We start from the raw sequence: 13,143 nt of genomic DNA, 5'->3' as shown, positions 1-13,143 counted from the left end.
TAAATACAGGGTTTCCACCTCAGTGCTGTGTGATACTAATGGTGCAGCTCCTCTTCATGCCAGTGTGAGCTAATGTCTCCTCAAAGCCAGTGCTGACTTCAAACTGGCTTCAGGAACTCCCAGGGTTAGTCCAAGAGTTGAGAGAGTTCTCAAATGAGAGCTCTTGTCGGCCTCTCAAAAGACCAAGAGAGATTGTTGTTGTACTCTAAGTCCTGCAGGGTTGACTACATTGCACAGTTGTTTTAGAATTTAGAATTACAAAATTATAGAACGGTCTGGGTTGGAAGGGACCTAAACCTCTTCTAGTTCCAACTCTCTGCCATGGGCATGGCTACCTTCCACTAGACCAGGTTTTCCAAAGCCTCATTCAGCGTGGCCTTGAACACTACCACCACGGATGTTACTTTCTTCCACATGTTATCTTCCAGCCCGCACAGAGGGTCAGCTGAGATTTCTGGAGAGAAACTACTTTAAGGTTTACATCATCAGTAGGACTAAAAGCAAAACAAAAACCGCCAAAGAGGGAAAGAAAGTTTAAAAACACGTGCCAGCCCAAAGCTGCTTTCCAAAATGATGCATTATCACAACATTGATACTGTGCAAGAAGCCTGGAGAGAAGGAATGAAGACGTTGTTTTGCTAGAACAATGCTCAACATGCTCCATTCCCGGAGGAGCCTTTATTCCATCCCTGGCCTCGCTTCCCGGCTCTATCCCCCGCTCCAGCGGACCGGCACAGCCGGGGCCCCGGGGCGGCACCGCGGGCCCGTCCCGCAGCGCTCGGGGGTGGCGCCGGGCGTCCTCGCGTCGTTCCAAACGTGCCGTCTGCTCGGCAGCTGGCCCTGAGCCACGTTTACTTCTTGACGGAATATCGAGGGACTCCGGGCCTCACTGACCGCCCGCCTGCCTGATCAACCACGGGGCTCTGTCGTGACTTGGGTTTTAGGGCGGCCCCGCCCCGCGCGGCCATGGCGGCGGGAGCGCGGCGGCGGCAGCTCCCGGCCTGGATGGGAGCGGCGGGGGACGAGCGGGCGGCGGCGGCCCCGGCCCCCAAGGCCGTGCGGCGGCGGGCGGCGGCGGGGCGCAGGTAGCGCCGCTGGGGCGGGGGAGCGGCTGGGGCGGCGGGCGGGAGGGCGAGCCCGGGCGCCGCCCGCGCTGAGCGTCCCCTGTGCATTGCCCAGGCCGGCGGCGCTGTACTGCATGAACGAGGCGGAGCTGGTGGAGGTGGCCCTGGCCGTCCTGGCCGAGGTGAGCCGGGACCTCCGCGGGTGGGGACGCGGCCCTGGCCGTACCCGAGCACGGCCGGGCGGCAGGGCTCCGGAGGATGGGCAGGGAGCGCTGCTGCCCGCGGCTCCCTGCAGGCCCCGCTCCAGGCGGGTCGGAGGGCGCTGCCGGGTGCCTCATGGCTCTCCCGGGCCTCTCCTCCTGTCCCAGCGGGCGGGCCTGGCGAGGCGCGGCTCAGGGCATGGTGGGCTGCCCTCCTAGTTCTTGGGGTGCTCGCGGCCTGAAGTCACGCACGGCCGGCCTGTTGTTTTCCCTCTGGTCGGAATCCACAGTGCGAGGAAAGTGAAGAGAAGGCCCGGTCCAGGAGCGAAGAAGAGCAGGAGCTCCCACCAACACCTGACGAGGCTCCTGGAAGCACGGCCAACACGGATGAAGGCAGTGAGCACGGTCCGGCACTTCCATCCCCTCCTGGTGCTGGTGCTGACGCAGAGAGGACAGGCGGGAAGGACTCTGAGGACGATGTCCTGAAATACGTCAGGGAGATCTTTTTCAGCTAACAGCTTCTCTCTGAATTCCCAGGAGAAGAGGGCACAATGGGGAGCGTGTCTCCTCCCGCGGCCCTGAGAGCGGTGGGAGGAGGGACTGGGGGGGGCTGTGCATCCATCTGCTGTGTTGGTGCCCTGTGTAGCTGGTAGGATACCCATGAAGGCCACAGGGACAAAGGAAGGAGGTACACAGTTCTCCCACGCTGTGCTGGGCTCAGGGGGATTTTTGGGTCCAGGTGTGTTTGTTTCTGTTCCACATTTCAGAGCATGGACAGATTAAAGAGGACATTTGGATTTCTGTGAGTATCCCTTTGGTGGGTTGGTGTTGGGCATGGAGGGGAGCAGGGAGTTGCTGACCTGGAAGACCTTTGCTGGCAGAGCAACATGGTCCTGGTTCAGTCTTGGGGGCTCCCTTGTCCTTGTGGTTCCTGTCACAGCTGCAGTGGGTCCTGGCAGGCTGTTCCCATTGGGCCTGCTGCTGAATTTGCCTCCAGTCTCCTGCAGTCCTCCCAATGCTGAGGAAGACGTGCAGGAGCAGCCTGGCAGGGGCCGGCACTGCCCGGAGGAAGCTGACCCCATGGCAAAGTGCATGGGGGTGTAGGAAGGGATGAAGATGGCTCAGTATCCTCTTCCCAATCCAAAAAGGGGACAAACCAACCACCTGAGGCCAGGTGTGAGAGCATGTATTGAAATGAAGAATTGGTCAAATCAGCATCACCAGCCTCATCCTCACGAAGGCTGAAACATGAAAACAGACCCTCATGTCCCTTGAAACAAATTCATTCAATAACAAAGGATATCACTGTTAAGGAGGTGTTCTTTATTTACATAAGTTCTCCCAGCCACTGGATGAATTCATGCAGTTTATATTTACAAGGCTGTTACATATTTACTGCACAGACCAATCAGTAACATAAAATGCCTATTTTGAAAAAATATTATATCAAGGTAACTATTTCAGCCTTTTCTGCCATCTAGTGTCCTTTAAAGGACACTACATCTAGTGTCTTTTAGAGGTTGTTACAACCCCTTTGGGGGTTTTGGTGGTCGTTCAATCGTCTTCCTCACTTGTCCTTTTATTCCACTTTCTTAATTGGTGCATGCTCAGTCTGTTATCTTTTCAAACTACAAAACTGGATCTTTCTGGTGTTATTTCTGTGTTGTCCTAGTAGCTTTCTTCACAGATTTGAAGGTTGGTTGGCTGCTTATTTATTTTAAGTGATATATCCTGTCTGCTTACAAAGAAATTACCTATTTGGTTACATTTTCCTGAACATTTGTTAGTTCCTAGTTAAACATAATCTACAGATCCTGTTTTTAAACTCCCTTTATCTTTGTTACATGGTAGGGCAAAAGGTGTTAAAAGCATTTTGTTAGTTACAGATATCTCATCCTATGTGATCCTATGAGATACTAGCAACGTTTTTACCTTAGACTAGGCATGGTCTGAGAGCTGTGTCCATTGTGTGCTGGTTCTGCTACCTTCACTGCTCTTTGGGGCCAGAAGTGCTGTCACTTTGATGCTGTGCCCCAAACTGAGTTTTTTTACGCACTGTTTTACCTCAGAAGTTTCTGTGCTCTGGCTGCTGGTGTCTGCTACCAGCTTGATGCAGGAGTGCTGCACACAGCAATGTGCCAGAACATGGCTTGACATGAGCCTTTGGACTGGGAATCAGATTTTTTCTAGGAAGCAAATCTGTATTTGGATGACTATTTTAAATCATGTTACCAATAGCTCTTGCATTCACTGTCAAATCTTAGTGGGCAGGGCCTCCTCAGTTAGGTGGCTTAGGCAGTCTTTTCCTTGCCCCACCTGAGGTACACAGTGGCAGTGAGAATCTGGAGCAGTAGCAGAACCAGAGTCACAAGCAGTGCCAGGAAGCCTCCAGTGAAATCAGAGGGATGAATCCACTGTGAGGTTTGTAAAAGAAATATAGCCAGGCCTCCAGACAAGATTATCATCTCGATGAAGGCTATGATGCGGATCCACTTCCATTCCCCTCTCTGCCATGGGCAATTCGTAAGTAAAAGATAAAGGATGTGGAAGAGGATGGCGAGCAGGCAGGCATACACACAAACTGTGGCTAGTGCCATTCCATGTAGACTGATGTACATTGCCTGTAGATGGTTGCTGTCCAGGCACTGCAGCTTCCCAGCTGAATCATTCCACAGGCAGAAGTTGTAAAAGCCAATCCGTTTGTCAGGGAGGTTCACCAGGTTTCCAGCTTCATACAGCAGTGCGTAGGTCATCAAGGCCGAGGTCCCAACCATCTCCAGTAAAGTCAGCACACTGAACAGGTTCTTGTTACACCTCTGTTGCAGCAGACCCATCCTGCTGCCTGCATCGTTTCTTGCTACCATAGTGTGGGGATGCCTGTTGCAAAACACGAAAGGGGGACCCCTCAGTTGATGCCCTTTATGGCACCCTTCCCAAGATGGGTTCTGAGCCTTAGAGCTGGGGTCTAGGGACTCCCTTGCAAATAGGAGTGTCTCAGTCCTGCCTAGGACTGCGTTGCATATATGTTAGTGGGTTAATGCAAAGGTGCATTTGGTGCACTTCTGGTCACAGCAAACATGGCTTAATGATGTCCTGTGCGTGGACCAGTACAGGGAGGAGTGTATGACTCTGGCCCACACATGCCCTTTGCACCATGGTCTCACTGGAAAAGGCATTTACCAGCAAACTGCAGGGACAGGAGGAGAGAAAAACTGCTGTCTGGTAAGACGCAGGATAAGATAAGAGATAGGATAAGAGCTATTCTGGGATAATGCCTCTCAGTTTTTATCAGACAAGGACATCCCTTGTGATCTTTGGGCTACTGAGTAAAGTGCAGACATGACAGCATCTGAGCTGCAGGGCTCCCCTTGCCTCCCTGCTCTTGTCCTCTAGCTCTGGGACACCCTGTGCCATTGATACCAGCCATTTCCAGCATCTGAGCTCCACATGCAGGTCCTTGCACGCCTGTAGATTTCTGAGCACAGCAGAAGTGAATACCTTCATCTCTGCTACCCACTGAGGCTGGCAGACATGGTGCTGCTCCTGTCTTGGTTGCCTGGGGACCAGTCCCCTACACAGACAGACAGGTGCCCAGCTCAGAGAGGCACCCTGGATCCACCTGCAGCCACTCACCTTCCTCTGAGGCCCAGGGACATGGGTGCTACTGAGAAACACCTGTGATTGCCATCTACCTTGCTTCTCTCTCAGACTGCCTGGCAAACCTGACTCTGCTCCTTTCCCTGGAATGTGTACTGTCCTCAGTGCCCTCTTGAAGGCTTCTGCTTCACACTGAAAAACAGGGAAGGGCACTGGGAAAGGGTATCTGTGGCAGCGGCCTCAGGGAGACAAAGAGTTAACATTGTTCCACCCCAAACCCCTTGTGAAGGGCGGCCCAGGAGTTCTGATTGGGTTTGAGTCCCTGGGGGGTTCTCCCTTGGTGTGTTTCTAATGGTCCCTGACCCTGAACTCCACCCTCAAAGGTGTAAACCCTCGGTTCTGTCCCTCAAAAACCCCTGCTGAGCCTCTGTTCGGGGCTCTCTGTTCTGGACCTGACTTTGTTCCCATGCTGAATAAATGGTTTAATGAACCGGGAGCCCGTCTCGTTGGTGTTTCATGCTGGTCCCCAGAATCCTGCTGCTTCCCTGGACGAGATCCCGAGGTTGCGGACTGCAACAAATGGTGGAGAATGCGGGCATCCAGTGAAGCACCAGGAGAACAGCAGGACCCGGCTCCATGGACACCTCGTAAGTCCCCGGCTGATGGCTTGAGAGCCGGCGAGACCCCCTGCCTTGGAAAGGAGGACTCGAGAGACCTGGCAGGGAGACTGGGTTGAGAGTGCCTCGGGCATGGGGAAGAAAAGGGATTACGGAGGTGTGGGAGCCGAGACCAGACGCTGGGACAAGCACCTAACATCACCCAACGAGACGTATTATGGACGATATCAACATTATGGACGATTATGGATGGTATGGCTCTTCTGGTGGACTGTTTCTGTCTTCTGTGAAGTTCCTTTTTTTTTGGTGTATACCTCCCTGTACCTTCCCCTTTCCTCTGTTCCTAAGGGCAGGACAAAGGGTGAAAAAAGCCAAGGTGGCTCGGGGTTGCTGCCGACTCCCCGTCACCCCGGTGTCTCTGCCATCCCATCCCCTGTTTTCCTGAAGGCAGGCAAGGGACGGAGAACATCCAGAGTGATGCGGGTCTGCTGCTGTCTGCCCGCCATTCCGTGTCCTCCTTCACCCCCTGTCTCTCCATATTCCCCGTTCCCGGTCCGGGAAAGTCCGTCCCGGACACCCCCCCCCCAAGATGGCGCCGGCCACGCGGTCTGGGATCTCTTGTTTCCCGCCTTGCTCCTTCTTTTCCGGTCCTGAACCTTCCCTTCCCGAACCTCCCAGTAACTCCTGCTTCACTCCCACCCCTTTGTTCGGCTGCTCCACCCCTGGGGGCTGTGCCTTTGACATCGTGGGCAACACCTCCTCCGGGGAAATCAAAACTGTAACTGAGCTCCCAGAGCCAGTGTTACACCGAGATCATCTGAAGAGGCGGCGCCCACATGGGAGCCAGAGCCGAAGCTGGAGATCGAAGAATTCTGCCCCTCGTAAGAGGAGATCTAAGAGCTGCACCCTTCCAAAGACAGAATCCTAAAGTGGAAGAGACTGAACTAAAAAACCATTATGTTTGCATTAAGTACCATCACCGTTTAATTTGCCCAGCGTGGTCTGAGATTTAAGTGTTTGTTTTTAATTTTGGGTTTTTTTTTTTTCTGTTTGCCTAATGTGTTTTGTGATTGAGTTTTTGGTGTCCCACAAAGCAAAGTGGGTGCTCTGTGGAAGAGGTGAGATTTTAAGGTGTATGTTTGGAAACATTTTAAGCTCCTAATTAAAAATTGAAAAAAAAAAAAAAATAATAAAAAAGGAGCAGATGTGGCAGCGGCCTCAGGGAGACAAAGAGTTACATTGTTCCACCCCAAACCCCTTGTGAAGGGCGGCCCAGGAGTTCTGATTGGGTTTGAGTCCCTGGGGGGTTCTCCCTTGGTGTGTTTCTAATGGTCCCTGACCCTGAACTCCACCCTCAAAGGTGTAAACCCTCGGTTCTGTCCCTCAAAAACCCCTGCTGTGCCTCTGTTCGGGGCTCTCTGTTCTGGACCTGACTTTGTTCCCATGCTGAATAAATGGTTTAATGAACCGGGAGCCCGTCTCGTTGGTGTTTCATGCTGGTCCCCAGAATCCTGCTGCTTCCCTGGACGAGATCCCGAGGTTGCGGACTGCAACAGGTATCCTTGGCTTCAAGCTCAGCCTCAGGCTTGAGGCTTTGCAAATAGCTCTTCCTCCTTTTGACAAGCTTTATCTGCTGAGAATCATTTCCCACTTTCCTTCAAGAAGTTCACATGGCCTACCACTACCTATTACCCAATAGTATATCATTCTTCAATCCTGTGTGGGCCATTTACTTAAGAATTTGACTCTGAGTCCCTTCCAGTTCCGACTAGTCTACTAATCTGTGATATCCTGGATGTCCTCCTAGACCACCACCCAAAGCTGATTGTGAATTTGGTACAGCCTATGAGTTTTTAAAGTGCCAGGAGAGACTCCACTCAATCTGTACTCGGCACCTGGTGGTATTGCTGGTGACTGGTGACCTTTCATCATCCCCCTCCTGCTCCTTCTCTCCCTGGAAACTTGGAAGTGGGGCACCTCTGTTAAATGAGCACAGAGATGAAGCTTCTCAGTCCTAAACTCCCTGGAGCAACATATATATGGAAGGGGGGTGGGTGTCACAGCATCAGACACCAACCTGTCCACTTCCTCTGGTCACTTTTCCCTCACTTCTTGTAGGATCTCTTGGAAGGTTTCTTCACAATAGGCTTCTGGAGAGACTGGAAGGTCACATGGAGGTCACATGCCCATTGTTCTGAATCTGCAAGGAAGACACAAGCAACCAGGAGAATATCTGTGTTTGGGCACAGAGTGTGCTGCAGAATGAGACCTCCAGCAGATGTAATTTCACCATGGTTTGTCTTGCCTGTAGTATATCCCCTTGGTTTGCCTGTCTTACGCATGGTCTCCTGCACCCAGGCTTTGCTCTTCCTCCTCTCCCTGTTCCGCAAGGGCTCACACCACTCTTTGTTCTCCCTACTGTCCTGCCTCAAAACCCTCAGAGGAAGAACAAGCTGCACTTGGAGGGAGCTCTTGGCTGGCTGACCAGGTCTCCAGGGATTTCTGTTAGACCTCAGGGTTGGGACCACAACAGCCCAGCCAGCTCTTGGCCCTTTCCACACACCCAGCCACCCACCCACCCTCGCTGTCGTATTTATTTAGACCAGTTATTAAGGAAGGCAGGCTTGTAGAAATGTGGCTTTTTGTTCAATAATCTCACACACTCCCTTGGTGTCCATGAAATATAAAAGCTATTAAAAATTGTCCTAGTTGCACATGTTTGCTAGAGAGGAGACAAAGAATTAAATTCCTATCAGGTTTGTGGTAACATATGGCAGGGATGGAGGACAGCCACCTCAGAGACCCTGTGCTGCTGTGTGGTTTCTGCATGCAGGAGGATCTGGAGAAAGCCCATGATATCTCTGCCCTCTCCTCTGCTTTGAGACCCATATGTGTAAGGACATATTTTCCCAGTGATGTCATCCTCTTTACTGCCAAATTGCTGGCATCTTTGCCTCCTGCTGCCTCCCCTGCCCAGCCCAACCCAGTAGGTAAATCCCTGTCCCTATGTGTGACCAGAAACATGCCTGGGATGGCCCTGTGCCAACTGGATAGAGAACTCGCGACTGGCCTGGAGGCAGTGATGGCTGAGACCTGGCGCCCTGCCACAGTGCAGCCACAGATAGGACATTTGTGAGCTCTGCAGCTCATCCCTGAGGCAGGTTTGACAGCAGCCTGGATGAGAAGCAAGGGACAAACGGGAAAGAGCTCTCACCCAGTGTACAGCTTGGGTTTTTCCCAGACAGCAACAGCCTTTCTGCTTCTAAGGAGGTATCTGTGCCTTTGGATGGGAGACTCTGTGGCTCTTCCTCAAAGGTGCAAGAAAGAGGAACCTGAACATGACACAGCGAGCCCCAGCCTGGATTCATCCTCCTTGTTCCTGGATTGGCATTGATGGAAACACTGGTTTCACCATCAGAGCTCTGTGTCCCCAGCAGAGAGAGGCCCCATGTGAATGGCTCAGGAGCAAACTGAGGTCTTTGTATGGGAGATAAGGCTCCTAGGCACCCTCTGTGCTTTTGGGACTGCACAGCCCTTTCCTCTGCTGCTCACAGGCAGATGGGCAACCTTCCCAGGCTGAGGCTGTGCTTTCCTCCAGAAAGCAGCTGGTGGAGTGCCTGGGTAAGGGGACAGGAGTGTCGCCCTGAGAATCAGACCTTTCTATATTGTTTTCATAATTTCTATCCCTTTTCCCAGGAAAGTAACTATAAATATAGGTGTTTATACATTCCATTAAAGATATACCTTTTGATGAATGTCTCTCATGACCAGTGCGGTTAAGAAAGTGGTAACCTGATTATCCAATCCCTGGTCATTGTGAAAAACCTATAAATACTGAAAGAACAAATAAATGCGTTTTCTTCTTTCACCACACCTCGAGTTTTGTCCGTGTGAATCATTTTGTGTATGACAGTGGCACAGGAAGGCAGAGCTCTGTCACAGGGTCTGGACTCTGTGCAGGGACAAGCGCCTCTCTGGGATGCCACTGCAGTGGGACTGAGTGCAAAGGGGCAAGGGAAGGGGCATTTCCTTTTGCACTGAAGAGCCCTGCAGATGACATTCCCGCATCCCCTCTCCCTGGCTGCTGAGGGGAGAAATGCTGTACAAGAGTGATGGGAAAGTGTCAAGCTTTAGATGTGATGCTTTTCCTTCAAGACATCGGTCCTGTCCCTTCAGCACCTCCCCACCCCAGCTATCCGGATCATCTTTCCTCCTCAGGCAGGATTAGCTGCAGAGAAACCATGGGTGAAGAAAGGCCACTGACAAGCTAAGGATTGCTGGTAAGCAGAAACCAACCAGTGGCAAATGGAACAGACTGCAGGGGAACTGCCCTTAAAGCGTCTTACAGCAGGTGAAGAAGCCTCCAAGACATCTGCACCTTGCAACACCACTTCTCCTGGCAGTTCTCCCCAGTGCCAGCGACATTAAAAAAGTGAGGATCGCAGTGGAGGATACTTACAGGCTGCCCATTTGGCTGTGTGTGGAGCTGAACCACGCTGGAGAGGGCTGTGCTGCTGTTCTAGGAGCCAAGTGGGTTTGCAGCTGCTGCCGGTCCTGTTCTGGCTGTTTGCTGTCACCACAGCCTGTTTTATCACATGCAGATAGTTATCTGCTTTCTCTTTCAGTTCTGAGGGCCGTGCTCTTTCCTGATACCGAGTCAGTTGCATGTGACCAAGAAAACAAGCCAAGCCCAGCTCCTCAATCAGCCAGGGTCAAGCTTGCATTTCCTTTCCCTCTCCCGGCTGTGCTGACCAGCATGAATAACTGACTGGGCTAAGCTCACCCAGACTGTTGTGCTATTAGAGTAGCATGGGTGTCCATGAAGCCTTAGATGAATTTGTTTAGTTTTTTTGACACTTCTTTAGAGGTGACTGACTATCCCAGCATGGACCTCAGTCCTTCAGCACTGCCAGAGTTCGCTGCCAACACAGCCCTTCCTGCACTTTGGACACTGATCCTCACCTCTGCTTCCCAGACACAGTGTGGCTCAAGTTCTCTCGCCTGCAGCCACCGTGCTTACACAGGCACAGTGCAAGGTGTCAAGGTGCCTGCTGCTGCAGGGAAACACTGAAACCTCGAGTTATGTTAGGGACAAAACTTCCTTCAGTCCTCCTGGGCAGATCTGGAACTGTTTGTCCTACTAGCAGTCTTGTGGTGGGTCTGTAGGGAGGGCTGTGTGTTGGGGGTTGCTGCATGTGGGACACCTAGCCATGAAACTGTTCACAGATTTTCACACAGTGATTCCATGTTTAGGCACAGTCTAGAAATCTCCATGTGGTACACACGTTTTGAGCCTGTAGTACTGGCACTCACATCCAAGAGCACAAAGTGAAGAGAAATATGGAAGTCCTAAGAGAAGCTCGGTGAACAGAGAGGTGCAAGTGGTGGTGGGGGGATGCCTTCCTGTGTGCCTTTGTGTGTGGAATAACTTGAGTGTAGAGAGGTACAAGGGTTTGGATCAAAGGAGTTCAGATCATGGCAGGGGTTAGGCATGGGTTCTGGTGGGTGAGGACAGAAATCCTGCTGCAAATGAAGCCTAGCAGTCCAGAGCTGCTGAGCTGAAAGTGGAGAAGGAAGCTTTGGGGCCATCTTCTAGCATTGAAGCTGATGGCTGGGAAACTGAGGAATAAGAGATTTCTGAGGCAAGACCTCTGTTCCAGTGAAGTAACATGCTTTGGCAGGAGACATGTTTGTGCTTCCAAGAAGCAGGGTCACACAGTTTAGCAACGTGCTGTTCATTTTTTCTGTCATTCAGGGTGAAAAAGGGTTTATAATTTTGATCTGGTGATCAACCAACTCCTTAGCTGATCTTAGCACCACAAGTGAAGCTGCTGTTTCACTGCCATGGGCAGAAGGCACAAGTAGATCCTTCAAAAATGTCCTCACTTTTACACTGGGGTCCTGTTTGCTGGGATAATCAGGATGACTGCCACAGTGGGTCTGCTTCATCATGCCAGAGTATTTCTCCCTGGAGCCACTGTCCCCCTAGAGGGATGGCTGTTCCAACACCATACACCATGTAACCTGACATTGCTTCCACTGGGCACACACCTTTCTCTTTTGGCCTTTTTCCCCAAGAGAAGATCCCTGTTCAGCCAAGCTGGTCTGCTGCCTCATCTGCTTGATTTCCAACATTTTGGAATTGCTGGCTACTGTACCCTTAGGAGGTGATGTTTAAAAAGCTTAAATGTGTGAAATACACCATTTGGGAATGTTACTCTTGGAGTGTGGCATCTCACTGGCCAGAGCTGGTTGCCTGAGGAGCCCCATGTCTCCTCCCCAGCAGGGTCTCAGTCTCTGCTGCTTTTAATGCCTCCTGGGATGCCATAGCTGCCAAATGGGAGAAGTCCAGTCAAAATTTGACTCAAGACTTGCCCTTGGTCCCAGCTGACCTTCTGATTCTGGAGGCTTCCTTCCACACCTTTGGCTGCCCCTCTAGCTGGTAGTTCCCCTGCCTTCTCCTTCCAGGTGTTTGGGAAAGGAACATTGTGCCCAAAGGCTGGGCAGGGTGCAGTATGCCTTTCCATTCTCCTTCCTAGGGACATTTCACAGGAATGCTCTGACTGCCTCATGGGCTTCCAGTGCCGAAGTCCATCTGATGATGGAGTGGTTGGGAAAGCTAAGTCTGATGGGGTTGGGGTGAGCAGGGGAATGATCATCTACATGTCTCATGGAGAAAGAATGGGAAGGGAGAGGAGAATGAGAACAGGGCTTCTATTTGTGTGTGCCTGGAGGTAGGAGAGATTGGATGGAATATTTGGGCTGCTGGGTCCTATTTTCTGTGGGTGGGAAAGGACAGCATGTTTCAGGAGCCAGCTTCTACTAAATTCCTGTGTGAGCATTGCTTCCTGGAATTGTTTCTTGAAATAGATACCATTTTTTGGTGTGCATTAAGAAGGTTTATGTGACTTTAAAGTGGAATTAACTGCTCTGCAGTTCTTGATTTCTCATTGTGCAGTTAAAGCAAACACTCAGCAGTTTAGTAATATTAGCAATCACAAGGAAAGCATGAGATGAAGTGGGACTTTCCAAAATTTTCTGCTTATTTTACCCTTCTGTTTTTAAAATAAACTACAACACCTTATCCCATATATGATTTTGTGGGATAATACTCCAGTCTGTCTATAAAACACAGAAACAAAATGTTAAAAGCCAGGATATTAATTTATTTGTTTGTTAAATTTCCTCTAAGTGATGCCAATTCTGGGAAAGCCTAGAAGAATGTGATATGTTACATTTCTTGGGTACGATACACAATATCTAGGAATGAAATCTGCAGCTGGGGAAGGAAGTGTCAAGCCTGCAAAAACATTTAAAGAGACATTCTGTATTAATCTCCTCTTTGGCAGGCAAGCTCTTACTGATCATAACACTGCAATGTACTCAACTGTACAATACTTAACCTGTACTTGAACTCAGCTGGGCTGCCTGTCCCACGGAAGACAATTACATCTGTAATGACCTGTGCCCAGACTTAGAGGCTGGGAGAAGTGGTCTCCCTTTTAACTTCATCTCTCCCTCCATACTGTGGGTGGCTGATAAGTCTGTTTTCTCAAGATCTGGATCTCCAGAGCCTTGGCTGGTGTGACAGGCACAGCCCCTGCACGGATGGCAGGTGAGCACCATGTCCTCAAGTGCCCAAATCTGTGCTGCAGGCCGGGCCCC

General features: G+C 51.1%; 2 protein-coding genes across 11 annotated transcripts; one reads left to right on the top strand and one right to left on the bottom strand.

Annotated features, from left to right (window-relative positions):
- The first annotated feature begins 60 nt into the window (after nt 1-60).
- On the top strand, nt 61-2,070 carry LOC131591414 (cell cycle regulator of non-homologous end joining-like). 2 transcript variants are annotated; one of them, XM_058862085.1, is made up of 3 exons: nt 173-1,085; nt 1,180-1,246; nt 1,555-2,070. In XM_058862085.1, exons 1-3 carry the CDS (start codon nt 967-969, stop codon nt 1,777-1,779), a joined length of 411 nt encoding a protein of 136 aa, XP_058718068.1. In that variant the 5' UTR covers nt 173-966; the 3' UTR covers nt 1,780-2,070. The 2 variants fall into 2 exon arrangements, with proteins under 2 accessions (XP_058718067.1, XP_058718068.1); XM_058862084.1 differs by having other exon boundaries at nt 61-1,085; nt 1,180-2,070.
- LOC131591413 (transmembrane protein 140-like) lies at nt 1,610-10,125 on the bottom strand. 9 transcript variants are annotated; one of them, XM_058862081.1, is made up of 5 exons: nt 9,938-10,077; nt 8,693-8,810; nt 7,556-7,678; nt 4,898-5,053; nt 2,567-4,141 (listed from the first exon to the last, which is right to left on the bottom strand). In XM_058862081.1, exons 4-5 carry the CDS (start codon nt 4,918-4,920, stop codon nt 3,556-3,558), a joined length of 609 nt encoding a protein of 202 aa, XP_058718064.1. In that variant the 5' UTR covers nt 4,921-5,053; nt 7,556-7,678; nt 8,693-8,810; nt 9,938-10,077; the 3' UTR covers nt 2,567-3,555. The 9 variants fall into 9 exon arrangements, 5 of the variants coding, with proteins under 5 accessions (XP_058718064.1, XP_058718062.1, XP_058718061.1 ...); XM_058862079.1 differs by having other exon boundaries at nt 8,693-8,857; nt 9,938-10,069; XM_058862078.1 differs by lacking the exon at nt 8,693-8,810 and having other exon boundaries at nt 9,938-10,092.
- Between the last annotated feature and the right edge of the window lie 3,018 nt (nt 10,126-13,143).

This window comes from Poecile atricapillus, chromosome W (assembly GCF_030490865.1).
Source record: "Poecile atricapillus isolate bPoeAtr1 chromosome W, bPoeAtr1.hap1, whole genome shotgun sequence".
Classification (NCBI taxonomy): Eukaryota; Metazoa; Chordata; class Aves; order Passeriformes; family Paridae; genus Poecile; species Poecile atricapillus.
Note: the sequence above shows the minus strand (reverse complement) of the source record. Positions and strands in the feature narration are given on the sequence as shown.

What these genes read in the sequence shown, in the direction of transcription:
- LOC131591414 (XM_058862084.1), top strand. Translation starts at nt 967, where the DNA reads ATGGCGGCGGGAGCGCGGCGGCGGCAGCTCCCGGCCTGGATGGGAGCG. An exon ending in CGGGCGGCGGCGGGGCGCAG is followed by an intron (nt 1,086 to 1,179) that starts GTAGCGCCGCTG and finishes TGCATTGCCCAG; the next exon opens with GCCGGCGGCGCTGTACTGCA.
- LOC131591413 (XM_058862078.1), bottom strand. Translation starts at nt 4,920, where the DNA reads ATGTCCCTGGGCCTCAGAGGAAG. An exon ending in TCCCTGGGCCTCAGAGGAAG is followed by an intron (nt 4,142 to 4,897) that starts GTGAGTGGCTGC and finishes GTTTTGCAACAG; the next exon opens with GCATCCCCACACTATGGTAG.